The following is a 19,639-nucleotide window of genomic DNA, read 5'->3' as shown; positions in this document are numbered from 1 at the left end:
CCTAGCTTCATCCCTTGCTCGCTGCTTGACTTTCTGACCTGAGTATTCACGTGACTCAGAAGACTGGGGTGGCAGATGCTATGGGAGAAGCGATATCATGGGCACATGGAATAGGAGGACTTGCTTATGTCTGGCGCTGTGAGAGGGTTGTAACTGCAAGCAACTGCTTAGCAGGCCCCATGGACTGCAGGGACTCTTCAATCGACATGCCCAGCATCACTTTGTAAAATGATAACAGCTTGTTGTACTTAAGAGAGACAGAAAGACAAGGACGCAGACAGATGTGGGGTGAATTCTGCTCTCAGATACACCAGCATAAAAGCAAGTCTAATTCCACAGAATGCAGTGAAGTTATACAGAAGTCACTGTCAGTCATAAAGACCTGAGAAGCTTGTAGATGCCCACCATCATTTTGGAAACAGAGGTGTCAAGAGAAACCTGAGACTTTCCTTACCTTTCTTATTATTTTCCATGCAAGGGCAGCCTTAAAAATGTCATCTGGAAGGCTGGTACTGAAAAATTATATAAGGACACTGGTATTATTCAACAGTGCCGTGCTATCACTGCCTCAGTGCTGGTCTTTGAGTTCTATGACATTAATGGGTCTCTATTTCATGACTGTATGGGACAAAGCAACCTATCTACAGCTGCAGACATAAAAGGTGGTGCCTGCATCTTCTCATCTGCTACATATATTTGAGCAGTCTCATCAGCTGAATAGCTACTATGAGCCTGGCCATAAAGGGGAGCAGAAACCCATCATGGTTTTGAGGACCTTGAGCAGGACTGAAGGAAAAGGACTCCTGCTTTCCAACCCTGGCTCTGAGACAGGCCCCTTCTATGGCCTAAGCCAAGTCACTTTGTCTTTCTTTCTCCCCACTTGCCTATTTTACCAAGGTAATAGTATTATTGTTCTTCTACATAATATCAGATAGCTGCTGTCTCTTGATTTATACCTAGATTGTAAGCTCCACGGGGGCTTTCTTCTCCATTTATACCAGGGCCACAACGAGGCCCTTGTCAATGACTGTAGGCCCGTAGAGGCTACCTTATTACAAAGAGATTTTATTTACACAAACTCAAAGATGTTCTAATCACCTTAAATATGAAGACACTTTGTAAAGCCCTCCATAAGATGGAGTTCACCCAAAACCCACTGATTAGGACCTAGTAAGACCTAGATCTCCAACTGATCTGAACAACTCTCTCAGACAACATAATGACACCCATTCTCACACCATGTTACATGCATCCAGTATCCACTTCTGCAACAAAATGCCAGAAGTTACCTAAGTGACCAGAGTCCTTTTTACTCAACGCTGCGTTTAAGTTGTCAAGTCGGGCTAGCCAGGTACACACCAACATGATTAGAGCACGCAAGCAGTTGTTTCAACATGTGTTTGAAGTGGCAAGGGAGAGGGAATTGTGTAGAGGCTGCACTTCCCAAGTACAAAGGATGGATACGACACCAGTGTAACAGAGCAGAATTTGGACCCAGGCATTTCAATGTTTAAGGCCTAGAGATATAAAATCAAAGATATGTTTCCCCAAGCAAGCCACAATAAGCTACAGAAAACTTGCAACCCTCCAATCAGAAACGTCATGGCTATTTAAACTATATCTGATTGGCTTCTTTAAAATGTTAAGACGCATCATTTTTTTAAATGTTTTTATTCTTTAGGGTAAAGAATAAACTGACATGATATGCTGAGACAATATGTGCATTATGGCATGTATTCTGAAAATGCTCTAGTATCCAAAATATGAATAGACACAAGCAACATCTAAGGTAAAATATCAAATCATTTTTTTTAAATTACATATCATTTAGGAAGTAGTATAGAAACAAATAGCATGAGCCTCAGATAACAAGAACAAAATGCCCATTAAAGCAAAGCTTAGTTATCACTTTATCTTGCAACCTGACACAGTACCTACCCAATCTATTTTAATTACAGGAACAGAATAATAGCAGAAAGATATGTACACACAGCAGTAATGTTTCCAGTCCTACCTTGGTCGTGACAATGCACAGACAATCCATTCTGTAAATCTCCACAGGAGTATATGTAAATCATAAAAACAAAACAGCAAGGGTGAGGAAAGGCTTTGGAAATAGCATGAACAGAACCGGAGGCTTGAATCTGCACAGCCTGCTTTCCAAGTGGGGCCCTCATAAGAAACTCGAGTCCTCCTCCACAATGCTAAAGGCAGTCATGATTCTCACAGGAATCTGAAAACCTACTAGAAATCATCTCAAGCAAAACTTCCAGGTGGTTTATCAGGCTTGATTGCTGCATTGTTCAATCTGTGATCAAAATGTGCTGTTGAATAGTATGCACCGTTCTAACGGGGAAGATAAGAATCACAACAAGCACAAAAGAGCAAAAGCATCACATTTCAGCTCTGGCTCTGGTTTCACAATTCTGATCTGCTGTTTCAGTATACCCATAAGATTTCCTTTGCCAAGTCTCTCTCTCTCTCTTTCTCTCTCCCTCCCTCCCTTTCTCCCTCTCTCTCTCTCTCTCCCTTTCTACAAACTGAGTAAGCGCAACACACACAACCACGGGGCCCATCTATCGAAGCGCCGTCACTTTTCTGCCAAAACAACTGCTTTTGGTTGTAAAGGTTTTTATTAAGAACATGATTTGTACAATCGCATATTACTTGGAGTGCATGACTGAACCACTAAGGTGCACACGCTAGCTCATGCGTCACATCTACAATCATTTGAAATTACTAGGGCAGATTCTGATTCGGGAAGTGAATGCAAATAACAGCAGGCTGTAAAGAACTTGCAGAAGGTAAAACAAAACCTGTTCCAGTTAGAAAAAACCTGTCAGCCCGTATTTCTATGGAGCATCAACACTGCTAGCATTATACTTAACGGCACACAAAAATACAGGGTATGTTATGTAACACTACTGAGAGATTCCCTTTGGGTTTTTTAAAGTTAAAGGAAAATCCTCAAAGTTTGAATTAAAGGAGCACACCCAGAGGAGGGAGTTTAAAAGCTCCTTCAGTTCTTTCTCAAACTTTCCCTGCATCCTTGACAGCTTCGCAGACTTAATCAACTCATTTCATGTACTGTTTGCTTTGCTAACAGTTCCACAATCTCTCAGAGAAAGTTTGCTTAGCCCCAGAGCCCTACCTTTCTTGCAGTGATGCTGGTGCAGAGCTTGCCTTTGAGGTGTCTGACATGAATCATGGTGAGTAGAAAGCTCTCTGTCAGCTCTTAAAGTCTTCCCTCTCTTAGAGAGAGAGAGGGAGACACAGAAAGAAGAGAGGGAGGGAAAAAGAAACAGAGACACAGAGAAGGGGAAAGATATGTAAAATGAAAGCTCTGGCCAAAGAGAGAGGAAAATCAATGCTCCTATTCACTGGGAAAAAAAAAATACAGCCAACTGGACTGTTGACAGCAACAAGAGGAAACGTCTAGACACCCATACATTACAATTCACCTTTTCAGCATACCGGACAGCACAATTCCCCCTGGGTGCTTTGCTGAGGATCTCTCATTCTCACTAAGAGTTTAAGTATGTTTTCAATAAAAAAAAAACCTTCCCAAGAAAATAAAGGGACACTTAAGAGTCATCTCCCTTCCATAAATTACTCAGGTTATAACTCTAATATTCTCATGATTACTAGAGAGGCAAGAGGCTCAGTAAATGACACACCATAATTTTGCCAAAATGAGGTCACTGCTACCAACATTACAAAATCCACAGTGAATTGGATAGGTGGTTAGAGAGTAACCAGCCCTCCTTAAACTATTAAAAACTTAGAGGGCATAAAATCTTCAAGAGACGCTCGCTAAAGCACTTATGACTTTCAAATGCTAACTTCTTCTGAACAATGGTGCTGCTTTTATAGCAAGTTTGATTTTTTTTTAATGTAACACACTTTCCTTCCCTTTCTCATATCCTCGTGACAAGGTATTTAGCAGAATTCACAGATTCGTTGGAATCTGACAGGGCTGTGCCATGAACATGTCCGCTATGGCCTTAAACTTGCACCTCTGGGCTGTCAACTGTGCGCCTTAGTGCCCACACCACCCCAGCCCCAATTCACCATATTGGCACCTGTATATTTACTCTACACTGTAGTTTATTTCATTAGCCAACAGGCAGTTTTAATACATGACAGAAAAAATAAATACATCACTATACTTTTCTAGTACCCCCTAGCTCCTGTTCCACTGAAGAGCCAATTGACTCCTTACAATGGTCTAACCAAAACTGTGTTCTGTATTCTAGACATGGCAGATTAAATGGAAATCCATTCCAATATAGAACTGCGAGGGATTTTACACTCACACTTGAAGCATCCTCAATTGATTTCCTTTGTTTTCCTCCACCCAGTGTATTCACTCTAATAAAGTGTGCAAACTACATCCATTAAATATATATTACAGATGACTTACAGACTTGGCTTTAAAGATTCAATCCATACTCAGAAATTGGCATGCAAGGATACATTTCCAAACAAGTCTCTTGTGGGGCTGATTTGAAATCACTAATACTTGTGAGTAATTCTACTCCCAGGAGTAATCCCACTGAAAGTATGATCCTGTTTGCAGAGCACATGGGAAGCAGAGACATGGAATACCATAACGCTAATCAAGTGAGTGGAGTTATTCCTGTGGAAAGTTCCTCATCCTGAACCCTGTGAGTGCATCCATAGATATTTTTTTCTCGCATTGCACTTTGCTGGTTCAAATCCTGCACATAAACCATCATAATTTCCATGTGTAAAATTAGCATCTGTGAGTATTCAAAATTGCAAGGTTTGCTTGTAAAATACTCAGGCTTTATGTGTGACTATAATTCTGGACTCAGGAAGTATAACAACCTGCTGTTTACTCAGAGCATTCTCCATTGGTTTAAAGTGAAGGAAGCCATCAATTTTAAGCATAGAAGTGCCACTTAACTGCGGTGTATGTAAATGCACATGGTCATAGTGCATTACATGTACCAGGGATACAGGTTGTAGCCGTACTGGTCTAAGGACATAGACAAGGTTCTTTGGGTAAATCTGATATCTTTTATTAGACCTGATATCTGATTAAATTTGATATCTTTTATTAGACTATTTGAGTTGGTCTAATAAAAGATATCAGATTTACATGTACCAGCTCACAAGACTAAGCCAATACTGCCCTGAGAATAAAGTTGACTAGCCCAGTAGTTCTTTCTTTTTTAAATCAAGTTGTAGATCACTTTATATCTTCAAGTCAACCCCTCAGTTCTTGCTCTAAAATGGCACACTGGCACTATATTGCTTAGTTACATGAGACATAAAAGTACTATCGGAGAGCAATATTAAAGAGAAAAGATGAAAGCCAACATGCTTTAATGTGCTGCTTTGTTTCAGCTGCTTTGTTTTGTCCCAACTGTACACATTTGCTGTTTATTTCTCCCTGGGCAAACAGTTTCCATATGTATTAAGACCAGTTCTCCCCTTGTGGCCAACAGCATCACTGTGCTCATTTCCCGAAAAGGTTCTGCTCTATGTTCTTCCCTCCTTCCATTGTCATGCCATCTGTAAATATGATCATGCCTAAATTATAACATAGAGAAACACCTGTCAAAAATAAAGCTTTGAAGCAGTCACCTGGGATGAAAAGGGATGAATTCAGTTGTTGTGTTTGATGTAATTATCCTAAAACATCCTCTGGGGACTCAAAACTCAGTCCAAGACTGATGTACAACTATCAGGAAACCGTGCTGAACAAAGACTGACAGATATTTCACTACGGAAACAGAAGCAGATCTGCACCCCTCTAACAGCATTGGTGGTTCAATGGTAGAATTCCTGCTTGCCATGCAGGAGATCTGGGTTCAATTCCCAGCCAATACAGGTGCTACAGGTAAATCCTTTACATATTTAGCAGCCTGAGGTAGTCCTTGACACACAGTGATTTTAAGTTTGCTTCAAGAGAAGAGTAGACAGTCACCTTGCTGGGGTCACTTGACCCCAGTTGTCTTCCTGCCAAAATTGGGGGGCTGGACCCGATGACCTGCAAGGTCCCTTCCAAACCCTAACAATCTATGAAATCTATGACTATGTGATCTGCAGTCCCCTGTCTGAGAACTACTGAACTTGGTAACTGGTCCCTTTAATTTCTCATTTAAGCAAACATTTATGAGGTGTCCATTAAAAAAATTAATATCCATGAAGGGTATCAGAGGAGAGTACATGAAATTCTATGACGTACATCATGCAAGAAGGAGCTCAACTGATCTAATGGGACTTTCTAGCTTCAACATCCATGAATGTACTGTGTTCAGATCCTTTCAGTATAACTCAAGTTCAATTTTCAATTACAGAAACAGATCTGGAGCCAAAGCCTGGCCTGGAACTCTGTTACCCAGATTACAGGTAACCTTATTCATAGATTCATAGATGTGAGGGTTGGAAGGGACCTCAATAGATCATCGAGTCCGACCCCCTGCATAGGCAGGAAAGAGTGCTGGGTCTAGATGACCCCAGCTAGATGTCTATCTAACCTCCTCTTGAAGACCCCCGGGGTAGGGGAGAGCACCACCTCCCTTGGGAGCCCATTCCAGACTTTGGCCACTTGAACTGTGAAGAAGTTCTTCCTAATGTCCAGTCTAAATCTGCTCTCTGCTAGCTTGTGGCCATTATTTCTTGTAACCCCCAGGGGCGCCTTGGTGAGTAAAGCCTCACCAATTCCCTTCTGTGCCCCCATGATGAACTTATAGGCAGCCACAAGGTCGCCTCTCAACCTTCTCTTGCGGAGGCTGAAGAGGTCCAGGTGCCCTAGTCTCTTCTCATAGGGCGTGGCCTGCAAGCCCTTAACCATACAAATGGCCCTTCTCTGCACCCTCTCCAGGTTATCCACATCCCTCTTGAAGTGCAGCGCCCAAAACTGTACGCAGTATTCCAACTGCGGTCTGACCAGCGCCCGATAGAGGGGAAGTATCACCTCCTTGGTTCTGTTCGTCATGCATCTGCTGATGCACGATAAAGCGCCATTAGCTTTTCTGATGACTTCGTCACACTGACGACTCATGTTCATCTTGGAGTCCACTAGGACTCCAAGATCCCTTTCTGTTTCCGTGCCACCAAGCAGGTCATTTCCTAGGCAGGTCATTTCCTTGTGAGTAAGCTACTGATAAGAGAGGTAGAAACAGGTCTACAGACCAACCTTTTACTTGCTTGTACTTTAAAACATTAAAACAAAAATGTATCCAAAAGTCTATCTGGCTACCTGTGACAGCACAACATAGATTCTCACCTATACTGGCTGGGACAACTTGAGAGGTGGGAGGAGGTGGCATGCATATCGGCAGTCCTCTTGAATTCGCCAGGTTCTCCAAATTTCCCTCCAGCCTATGCCCAATATTTATAGATGGCTGGTTTTAATATTCTAATAAATGATCTCTGATTGGTTTTATTGACATGTCTTTGTTTTAATGAAACTTCTGAAACTGGACTGAACTAGATCTCTTGTGGACTTGGAAGGTGTCAGTGTGTTAGGATTTATATCCTTGGGAAAGAAAGAGAGTGGGTTTCTTAGCTGCTTTCTTTCCCATTGTGAAATATTATTCAGCAATGGCCTGTTTCCTCTTACCTTAGTTTATGGGTCTTCTCTGACAAACCTGTTTTTGTTTTTACAAACTATCTAAGCAAAGTAACAAAAATATACCTAGTATAGCAAAATAACATTTTATACATTTGGTTATATCAATCACTACTAATAATATTTTAAGATAAGATTATTTAATGTATGGTCCTCCCTTAGCTCCTTTCAGGCCTTGTCTTGTGTTTAATTGTGTTTGATGACTGCCTTTACTTTGCTGACCAGGTTAGTTGTCACATCTGCAAAGGTTCACGCTACAGTCATTCAGAAACAGGCTTTGGGGCCTTCTGTTTAGCCACACTTCTGCTGCTTGAAAATGTCCAGAACTGGCAAAACTATCAAACCAGTAGGACAGTTTCTAGGACATTTTTGTTTTTCCATGAAAACTTTTGTTTAAACATTTCTTGGGAGTTTTGGAAAAAGTCTGCAGAATCCCAGAATCATAGAAATTAAGGGCTGGAAGGGACCTTAAGTCCAACCCCCCTGCTCTGGGTAGGAATACTGATGAGATCAAATGATCCCAGCAAGTTGTCTGTCCAGGCTCCTCTTGAAAACTTCCAAGGTTGGGGATTGCACCACCTCCCTGGGAAGTCTATTATAGATTCTGGTCACTCTTACTGTAATGCAGTTCTTCTTTACATCCAACCTGAAACTATCCTCTAACAGTTTATGGCCATAGCTCCTTGTCCTACCCCAGGGCACCCTAGTGAACAGTTTTTCTCCCAGCTCCTGATATTCACTCCTTACATACTTATAGATGGCCACCAAGTCCTCCCTCAATTTTCTCTTCTACAGGCTGAACAGTCCCAGATCCCTTAGTCTTTCCTCATAAGGTGTGAACTAAGACAGAACTAAGAATTGAAGTGGAACTGACTACAGACAAAAGTGAAACTGATTTCAAATGGTTAATTCTGACTGTGCAGCTGGATGAACAGTTATATTAATTTGGGATGAGGCCAAGGTTTACTGCTCACAAGTGTACATCAACTGATCCATTGCAACAGGTTCATTTGTTTACTCCTACCCTGCAGTAACTGATGCTGAGCTGTGATAACTTAATCCTGTTTCATTCTACAATAAGCTGCCCCAGTTAAATTTCCATTTGTCACATGACAGGAGCAAACAGGCTAAACAAATTCAGCTGAACCATGTTAAATACCCCTGCTCGTTGTTCATCTGTTCATACCCAGACTGACATAAAAGAAGGAAGTAAAACTACTACATGATGTGCAGTTCTGAGAATCCAGCAGTTACCATAGAGTCTCATTTCATGCACTCATTTTTGAAAAATCCACCTGCTTTTGACCAATTGACCTTAGTCTTTTTTGTTGTGTGACATCAGTCCATCTCCACTAGTTCTAACAGCACTAACATTTGGAAATTTTGGCAACTGTCTATCCAAAACTGTTAGCATCATATTTTCAGAATACATAAATAGATATACTTCCCTTGCAAGTGCCAAGTGAATTTTAATTTGGTGTAACTTAAATGATGGCCTGTATATATCTTCTGGTGGTATTGAAATTTCTAGTTAATCACCTGGTACTAGATCCCTTCCCTTGTCTCTCATTGCTAACCTACATTCAAAGACACTAAAATACATTACTGTTGTTGTACACCATACAGCCAAGCCCAGCTGGGCCTCATTGCCACACAGTTCATTGGTAGATGGTAAAGCAGGCCTGCAAAGGAATTGGTGCTGGGCTGGTATATCCACCACATCAGCAGAGGTTAAGACATGACACCAGCTCCTTTCCATTGTCTTTGGGGTGGACTGGGAGAACACATTTCTAGCTGTTGGGCTCAGAGCACAGGATATGGACAGCAGTTGTCCATCACCATGTTCCCGCAACTAGCATGCTCATTCAAGCAAACCCTTAGAAGAATACCATGCCCTTGTAATTCACAACTCCTGAGTAATGATGTACATAACTATTATTTTGCATACTGTGACATAACTATTTTATCTCAACACCCACAGTCTCTTATTCAGAATGAAACAGAAGTGCATCAATTAAATATGCAAGACTAGGTTATGTGGGTGGGACCCCAAAATAAAAGCACATGGTACTTGATGGTAATGTAGCTCTCAACTCTCAGGCTTGACACAGCACTATCAAGAGTTCATTGTAATTCCCAGCCACAAGACTGAGGGAGTGAAACTACCATCCAAACAGTTGTCAGCACTTGAAAAACCACTGTGTACACATTTCAATATGTAGCTGGCCCCGATAACAAGGAACCACTATCATGGCAGCATACTATTGACACTCAAGCACAGTCCTCTGAAAATAAATTAGAAAAAATGCCTCTTTCAAATAAAGTGATAATCCAGCAAATACCAGGAAATCCAAACAAAATGTCTGCCATGGTGGAAAAATTCCACAATTTGGGGAATTCAAGGATGCAAGAATGAATTTCTCGGTGTTTGGCAACGTTATCCTGGCTTCTGGAGCTCTATCCCAGCACACAGTGTGCTTGGGACTTCACATCTGAGTGACAATGGCTAACATCATTTCTATTTCCACCAATTGGATTTATGGCTTCTCCCTGGAGTAAAGAAAGCCAGAGTACTCATGGCTTTAAAAAGAATGGTGAACAAGGCAGCTCTCTTCAGTTCAACATTGATCCTGGAAATGATTTGCAGATTGTGGACAGAGAGCTAGAATAAGGGGCACTGTGCTTTCAAATCAATAACCATGAAATGGCACCTTTCATGCACTTTCCCTCTTGGTATCAAGCATATTGCTTACATACCTCTTGCCCACACCAACCAACATGATATTGCTTAAATTGGGGGGGAGGGGGAGGCAGGTCAGGGGCTGAGCACCTGTAAACCCCACTGTGATTAACATGTTACGTCAAATACTAAATACCTTTGAAGATTAGGACACCTGATTAATTCAATTTGTACTCAGGCTATAAAATACTGAGACCCTGGACTTGCATGTTGCTCAGTGGCCTATTCTCCCCTTAATTTCAGTCAATCATAGTCAACTGTTAATCAGCAAGTGTTGACCAGAGAACGCATTTCTGCTATTCCTACTTGCATCAAGTTGTACTTGCACACTGAAGTGGCTCTAGAGGATTATAATAAAGGTACTTCAGAGTGTACTCAGGAAGAGAAAAATTCAGAAAAATATCCTGGATCATTACTGCTAGAGATTTTAAGGCATTAATGAATGATAAATCCAATCCAGAAATTTATACACAGAAGGTCTAAGACAAGAGGTAATAACCTACTACTTGTCAGTGTTAAAAAACAAAAGCTTCTTTGAGGTCCATAAGACATCAAATAAACATTCCAATCCAGTTAACTTCTATTTTCTTTTCAATTTGCTGACATGAAAGAAAACCCCAAATCATTTGCTTTTATTTGGGGAAAAAAAATAATGATTTCAGGACGGAAACTCTGCAGGGTAATATTTAAACCCAGAGAGAACTGCTACAGCCAAGTTGTGAACATATGAAAATACTGTAGATGTTAAAATAGACACACTCACAAGCATTTAACTCCATCGCTGCAATTGTACAACCATTACAAAGAACTGTAACAAATCCCCCTCCCTACATAGATACCTTGGCAGTCATATTGCTTCATTTACTATTCAATATTCACGTAAAATACTATAACTGTCATTAGTTTGTCAATACAAAAATCATTACATCTGCTGAAACATTCATAGTCTTCCTTACCAATTTTTTACCAAGCTACCAGGAAACCAGACTACAATTTCCACTGCGAAATTGATATCTTAAAATAAATCTAACTAAATAAAAAGGAGTAACCTGCAAAAATGAATAACACGTAAGATCTTTAAAAACAAAGTTACTTCCAGGTCAGCCTAAACATCACAAGACTTTAACTACTTTTACTAACATTAATGGCATTTCTGTATGTTGAACAGACCAAAAACCTGGTGTGGAATAGTACATGACTGGTGATATATAACAATAAATTGTTATAAATCTGATTTAAACCTTCCCAACTTACATCCTGTCAGTAAACAGCAAGGAATGACTACAAGAACCTAAAACTCAGTCTATTCCGCACACTTCATCTCTAACAAAATGTCAGAGAAAATGCATAAGAACATCAGCAAAGTATTTCACCACCTAGAAAAATAACCACAGTTCTTACCTTTGTCTTCATGTTGGCAGAATGATTTTCAAAAGACTGGTTCTCCTTATTGTGTTCATCACATAATACAGAACCATTTGATCCACTGGAAGCTGCAGACTAAAGAGAAAAAAGGAGATGATCCTCATGTTGTATCACTATTTTTCCTTATTGCAAGCATATGTCTGTACATGCAGGAGTATAATCTTAATTCAAACCCACATTCAAATCTCAGCTACAATAATCTGACCCCCATGCATCTCTCTCCAGGTTATCTTGCCATCTGCAATATTCAGAAGTAATTCTATACCAACTTCCACTGAGGTTTACTGAACTTATGGTGTCTTGGACACTAAGTGTTCTCAACTTTCTTTGACTGCAAAGGGAGTTAGGAGTGGTCAGAGCTCACAGGATCAGGCCATAACAATGGGTAGTCAAACTGATCTCACTGAAATCACTGTCCAGCGTCCCAATGGGTGCCTATACACATGCTCTGCTGTGTTCTAAGTAGAACACATTGGAGCAGACTTGATTAATTGAGCCTGCTGGAGTGCTCCTATTAGAATGCTCCAGTGTGCTGGAGCGTCACGTGTATTCGGCATCCTGTGTTTCAAAATGGTAGTTTGAAATACAGTATGCTGAATACATGTGACGCTGCAGCATTTTAATTTGAGCGGCTGTCAGAGAACTGCTGTAATTGAAATGCCCCCCCCAGTGCATGTGTATAGACACCCGTTGATTCCATTAGGTCCTTCATCTACAGCAACTGCAACAGGTGCACAAACTGTAAAGTATCTAAAACTATCTCATTTTTAATTTGCAAGGCAGCGATCATACTTGCACATTCATTTAATTAAATACTGAAGGGTAGTTTTCTTCTTTTCTTTATTTTATGCACTGTTTGCTTTTTTTACAACATTGACTAAAAGCATAATATAAAAAAAACAAATTCTTTCAAAATGTCATCTTCAGTGCCTGGTCCATGGGAAAAGGTTAATGGTTCCATTTTCTTGGATGATTTATAAATCAGGCAAGCCTTTTTACTTGCATCTATTTATTTATAGATTAAACGTGGACATGAGGGAGGTATTCTTATACAACACTAGCATTTTGTTTTTATGAGATGGTTCTCAGTCTTTTTATAATGCCAGGTCTTAACTTTCACCCGGTTTTTGACTATGGAAAAATAATTGAGCAAATAATCTGTTGCAAAGAACTCAGAAAGACCAAAACAGGCTAACATGTGTTTGACACTACGGATTCCTATTTGAAATCTTTGGGTTTATCTTGTGATTCACATGTAGCTGTTTGCACATCTACCAAGCTACACCCTGCATCATCCTTAAAAGGATCTCACAGCACCCCAGGACACCCTAATTAAGAATCACTGTTTTATAAGATTTTAGTTCATGATTATAATTCATTTAAGTGATTTTAGTTCATAATGCTGTTCTCCAAAAATTAGAAAATCATAAAGAAGTAGGGTTGGAAGGGACTTAAACAGGTCTCCTTGTCCAAACCATCCTATACAAATCCATATTCTAACTTCTTAGAACAACTGCAGTCAACCCTGACACAACACAAGACATAACACCCTAACCCACCACAAGTAAAGCAGGGGGACCACAGCAGTCAACTGGTTCTGTGAAAGCTTGTTAGTATGCACTCATAGATTCATAGATTCATAGATGTTAGGGTCGGAAGGGACCTCAATAGATCATCAAGTCCGACCCCCTGCATAAGCAGGAAAGAGTGCTGGGTCTAAATGACCCCAGCTAGATACTCGTCTAACCTCCTCTTGAAGACCCCCAGGGTAGGGGAGAGCACCACCTCCCTTGGGAGCCCGTTCCAGACCTTGGCCACTCGAACTGTGAAGAAGTTCTTCCTAATGTCCAGTCTGAATCTGCTCTCTGCTAGCTTGTGGCCATTGTTTCTTGTGACCCCCGGGGGCGCCTTGGTGAATAAATCCTCACCAATTCCCTTCTGTGCCCCCGTGATGAACTTATAGGCAGCCACAAGGTCGCCTCTCAACCTTCTCTTGCGGAGGCTGAAAAGGTCCAGTTTCTCTAGTCTCTCCTCGTAGGGCTTGGTCTGCAGGCCCTTGAACATACGAGTTGCCCTTCGCTGTACCCTCTCCAGGTTATCCGCATCCTTCTTGAAGTGTGGCGCCCAGAATTGCACGCAGTACTCCAACTGCGGTCTGACCAACGCCCTATAGAGGGGAAGTATCACCTCCCTGGACCTATTTGTCATGCTTCTGCTGATGCACGATAAAGTGCCATTGGCTTTTCTGATGGCTTCGTCACACTGCCGGCTCATGTTCAACTTGGAGTCCACTAGGACTCCAAGATCGCTTTCCACCTCTGTGCCACCCAGCAGGTCATTCCCTAGGCTGTAGGTGTGCTGGACATTTTTCCTCCCTAGGTGCAGCACTTTGCATTTCTCCTTGTTGAGATCCCAAGAGATCCCAGGTAAAGGATTGGTAGAGGGTCACACCCCCCACTACAGAAAAAGGCAGCCCCTCCCCAAACAGTCCATACGGATCTGATCCTGGGGTAAAATTCCTCCTCAGATATGGCAAGCGGTCTGCCCCTGAACAGAGGGGCAAGACCCTCTAACCAGGAACCTCTGGCTCTAAGTCCCAGCAGGAGCACTGGCACACCCCAGTCAAAATACCGAGCAGGGAAGGAGTGGGAAGAGAAGGGGAAGGAGTGAAATCCTCTCCTGGCTCCATGCAGCAACCAGCAAAAGAGTTAAGTTTGAATGAAACATGATTCCAGCAAATAGTTTTGTAGGTATCTCCCCACTAAAAAGCTTGGGGCACATAAATAGGAAAGCAGCATGGATTCCAACCATGTACTGTGCTCCGTCTCTCCTGGCACTGAGCATCCTAGAAAGTATGAGCGATGTGAAATCATCATGATTAGACCATTCAGTAGGAACAGTCAATTTTAACACAACAAGCAAGCAATTGTCAGCATTTTAAATAGGCCAAGTCCTGCCAGCACCATTTAGAAAATAATGGGCTAGTGCCAAAGAAATAGCCCAAATCAGATCCACATGTGCAAATATTTCATTGCCTGATGCTAGCCTGTTTATTTAGGGGTTAGTCCAGTGATGTGCTGAGCACTCTGGCTCCCAGCCAGCAAACAAATTAGACATGTGCTCCCCTGCACTGGGATTAATGGAACTAGTAACACGTTCAACACTAAAAACATGCTTACAGTTACATCTGATGCTGCAGCATGTCCAGACTAGTCAGTATTATGCACTGCAATTCCAGCCTACACATTAGGTAGTTACTGGAGAAAGAGAGCAGCTTGCAGTCTTATTAACCATAGTTAATTTTCACCATACCCTTGTAAGATGAGGAACATTATTAACCCATTCACAGATGGGGAACCCAGGCCCTGAGGGGCAAAACTGTTTGCCCAAAGATTCACAGATTCATAGATTGTTAGGGGCTGGAAGGGACCTCACAGATCATCAGGTCCAGCCCCCTCGTTCTAGAAAGGAAGACAACTGGGGTCAGGTGACCCCAGCAAGGTGACTGTCCAGTCTCCTCTTAAAAGCCTCCAGGGTAGGTAGGTGACTGCACCACCTCTGGAGGGAGTTTATTCCACAGTCTGGACACCCTGACTGTGAAGGAGTTTTTCCTGGTATTAAGCCTGAAGCGGCTTTCTAGGAGTTTGTATCCATTGGTCCTGGTCTTCCCCAGGGGTGCCCTAGTGAACAGCTGTTCAACGAGCTCTTGGTGCACTCCGCTGATATAGCTGTAAGCCGCTATTAAGTTCCCTCTCAACCTTCTCTTCTTTAGGCTAAAGAGGTCCAGGTCCCTCGGTCTTTCCTAATATGGCTTGCCTTACAAGTCCCTCATCATACGGGTGGCTCTTTTCTGGACCCTCTCAAGTTTTTCCACATCCTTATTGAAGTGTGGCACCCAGAACTGGCTGCAGTACTCCAATTGTGGTCTCACCAGTGCTGAGTACAGCAGAAGTATCACTTCCTTAGTTTTATACGAGATGCATCAGTTGATGCATGCCAGCATGTTATTTGCTCTGCTGGCCACCGCATCGCACTGACAGCCCACGTTCATGCGATGTTCGATCATTACCCCTAGGTCCCTTTCGGCCATGGTGCAAGTCAGGCTGTCACCACTAAGCTTATATGTATGTTGAGGGTTGTTTGCCCCCAGATGGAGCATCTTACACTTGGAAGTGTTAAACTTCATCTGGTTCTGGTCTGCCCCGCTCTCGAGCCTGTCCAGATCCGCTTGTATCTGCAACCTATGTTCTGGCGTGACCACACTGCCCCATAACTTGGTGTCACCTGCAAACTTGGCCAGCAAGCTTTTCACTCCCCCATCCAAATCATTGATAAAGATGTTGAAAATCACTGGTCCAAGCACAGACCCCTGAGGGACACCACTGGCCACTTCACGCCAGGACGACACAGATCCATTCATGAGAACTGTCTAGGTCCTACCCGTAGCCAGTTTCCCACCCACTGAACCATTGAGCAGCTGAGTCCACAATCTTCCAGTTTTCCCACCAGGATATCATGGGAGACTAGATCAAAAGCCTTTTGGAAGTCTAGGTATATAACATCTACCTTGTCTCCCATGTCCAGGGTGTGAGAGACCTGGTCATAGAAGGAGATGAGATTGGTAAAACAAGACCTACCTGAGACAAAACCATGCTGGCTGTCGTTCAGAATCTTACATCGCACATAGATTCTTTAATGAGCTTTTCCAGGATTTTCCCTGGGATGGAGGTTAGGCTGACTGGCCTATCGTTGCCTGGGTCCTCCCTCTTCCCCTTCTTGAATATGGGCATTGGCCCTCTTCCAATCCTCAGGGATCTCCTCTGTGTGCCACAATTTCTGAAAGAGCTTTGCCAGGGGTTCTGCGGTGACCTCAGCCAGCTCCTTCAGCACTCGGATGCAGTCCATCCGATCCTGCTGACTTATAAATGTCTAGCTTTTCTAGTTGGTATTGCACCCGCCCAGCATCCACAGTGGGGAGGCTGTCAGTCCCGGTATGTCCCAAGTGAGCCTTATCTCGCTTGACTTTCACTGTGGTCTGGTGAAATACCGAAGCAAAGTGAGCATTCAGAAGTTCAGTTTTTTCCTGAGTCTGTTACCTGCTGTCCCGAGGTATTAAGCAGGGGTCCCACACTTCCATTTGTTTTCCTTCTACTGCCTATGTACCTAAAGAAGGACTTCTTATTGTCCTTGAGTCCCATGGCTAACCTAAACTCAGTCACCACCTTGGCTTTCCTGATCATTTCCCTACAAGTGCTGGCCATTAAAGATGCACAGGAAGGCGTTGGAAGAATCCAGAACTGAACCGAGGTGTCTAAAGTCCGAGGGTTCTGGACATTAGCTCTTATTTCATAACACTCACAAGTACCATCAGTTCCTTAAATCACATTTGTGTTCTTTTAGAAGAGGAAAGTAATTTTTAAAAGGATTTAAGGAGCTTGCACATACACTGTAATTCCACTTTAGCAGTCAATGGGGTATAACCTGTTTAGCACTAAAATCTTCTGTGATTTTTTTTTTTTACAGAAACTGTTATAAACTATATGAATCAATATAATAATGGTTTGTTCCGCTCATCAAAATAGCTTTGCCTGATCCTAAGTAAGGCTCAGCATCTGCAAGTCCTCGGTGTGACCCACCCATCAATTCTTCTTAGACAACCAGAATACAGTATCATTTATTCAATGAACACAACAGCAAAATCCTATATGGAAAAGCCTCCTTTTGTCTACATTTTATATGGTTTTTCTACATATTTCTCATCACTAACCAACTCCACTATTATGCAATAATATAGAACAATGTCATACAGAGGTATGCAATTTTTCAATTGTTTCCCTTAGGGAAATGGGTCAGAGATTAATTGAGAGAGAGAGAACAAGGACATTAAGAGGATACAAACAGCTCAAGACAAACAGCAATAATAATAAATCTGTAACATCTCTCTGTATCACTGGATTAAGGTTCAATATGCATTAGCAAAACAATATACAGCTCTTAATGCTGTATAAAGCAACATCAGCAATCCATCTAACACACAATAGGCATTTAACTGTTTGTTTTGAAACAAGACTAAGCTGGACCTTGCAAAGAAAAGGCAATACGCAAAAAAAAAAGGGGGGGCTCTACAGTGTGTTATAAAATGGATTATAAAAAGTAGGCTATTTGGGGCCTGATTCTTTTATTGTCCTGATTTATAGCAGTCTAACAGGAAAATCCAGCCCTCTCCCTTTAGAGGCTATCCTGAAGCCTATGCTACCTGAGCTCTCAGAGGACCCAGTTATGTCCAAGAGTTGCCAGCTGGCAGCTCTCACAAAAGCACCACTCAGCAACAGCTCACTCTCCCTGAAGCCTGATGTCCAGGACACCAGTTACACAGGTGTGTGGTACAACCTGTGCAGTCTAGAGTGAGACGGTTCAACTAGAGTTAATATGCACAAGACCACTCGTGATCACTCCTCTCACTCCTCTATTTGTAGCTGGTTTGGGAAATAACAGTCCTGCCTTAAAGTCTGCATCATAACATGTTCCCAAGACACTGAACTTTGTATTACTTCTCTCAACCTAAAGACGGTTGTTCATGAACTATTTTATCTATTTTATTTCTTTTAGTTCAGCAAAAAGAGGAGAGGAGACTGGGGAGAAGACATTGTAAGCAAATGTTGCAATAGAAGCTCAGCTACATGGTAACTGCTCACATGATAAGTAACCACAAGAATTACAACACATAAAATTGGAAGATTATCTTTGGTCTAATTAACCCTAATCTATTTAGATTATAATTAAGCACAGACTATTTAGACTAATCTCTTCAGGGCACTGTCTCTCATTGTGCAAATTTATAGCATTATACATAAAAGTTTTATTAATAAAATGCTAATCATATTAGCTACTTGTTAATGTAGTCTAATTTTAACAATGTCTACATGCAGCCCTTCTGTGTTATGGCACTTTTTTCCCTGGACCTCACTAAAACATCCACAGTTGTCACAACTGTCTGTCAACAAGGCAACCATTGGTGGTTTTTTCCAGGTGTTTACCTCACCCTTAAGCACACAGTGATGAATTATGGAAGACCTGTCACCTGCTAGACGTCTTCCAAGTGATGCTATATTGTCATGTTCCACAATGAACCAAAAAGAGTGCCCAGTCCCACAGGTTACTGCACAATATGATCTGCCCCAAGGCAACTCTGCTTCCTGAAGGAAGTGAACTCCCTAATTGCAGGCCAATTCTCAGATAGATGGCTCTGGAATTGAAGAAAAGTTGGTTTTAGGCATAACATGGCAATATGAGGTACCCTGTGGTTATCTGCAGTACTAACCACTTAGTTACCTCAAAGGATGCCAAACAATACAAGATCACACAAATTCACCCACTTTGTTTTTTACCTCTATGATAGATCATGCCATCTGTCAGCAGGAATAATCTACACATAAAAGATTTACAGGTGTCCTATTTGTGGACAACAGTATGACCCAAAGCATCTAGTGCATCACCTGAAGCAGACAGCCAATAGAGTGGCCTTCTAAAAGTACAAGAGAGCAGCTCAAGTCAAAAATGGGAGCAGGAGCCACTCTTTGACCTTTAGCTTCCTCTTTCTGATAAGTTTTTGGGCACACCTTGTACATGTTGGTCAGTCAGCATTTGGTCAATGGAGAAATCAGTAAAGGCTAGGTTGTGCCTGAAGGGTTGTAGATCATGCATAAGAGCCTCATCTGCAGCCATGTCTTGCTGTCAGCTAATTAAGTTATTCTTCAAGTGGTAGAGTTCAGTTAAAGGTCCTGGGTTCGAGCCTTGATGATGGGCCATTACAGTGATTCTTCCACCAAAGATCCCTCTTGTCCCATCCCCTGTGTGCTTCACAGGTC

At 42.0% G+C, this 19,639-nt stretch overlaps 1 protein-coding gene and 1 non-coding gene across 5 annotated transcripts in view; one reads left to right on the top strand and one right to left on the bottom strand.

The window, feature by feature from the left end:
- DLG2 (discs large MAGUK scaffold protein 2) overlaps positions 1–19,639 on the bottom strand; it is a 1,595,452-nt gene that overhangs the window by 1,327,977 nt on the left and 247,836 nt on the right. For all 4 annotated transcript variants that reach the window (XM_059722034.1, XM_059721995.1, XM_059721996.1 and 1 more), the window contains exon 4: positions 11,748–11,846. In XM_059722034.1, the coding sequence (XP_059578017.1) occupies positions 11,748–11,846 (99 nt within the window). The remainder of the gene's footprint in view (positions 1–11,747; positions 11,847–19,639) is intronic.
- TRNAG-GCC (transfer RNA glycine (anticodon GCC)) lies at positions 5,789–5,859 on the top strand. Its single transcript has one exon. It is a non-coding gene; the product is annotated as a tRNA-Gly (tRNA).

Source organism: Alligator mississippiensis, chromosome 1, assembly GCF_030867095.1.
Source record: "Alligator mississippiensis isolate rAllMis1 chromosome 1, rAllMis1, whole genome shotgun sequence".
In the NCBI taxonomy this organism is placed as follows: Eukaryota; Metazoa; Chordata; order Crocodylia; family Alligatoridae; genus Alligator; species Alligator mississippiensis.
This window is presented reverse-complemented; position numbering and strand designations above follow the sequence as displayed.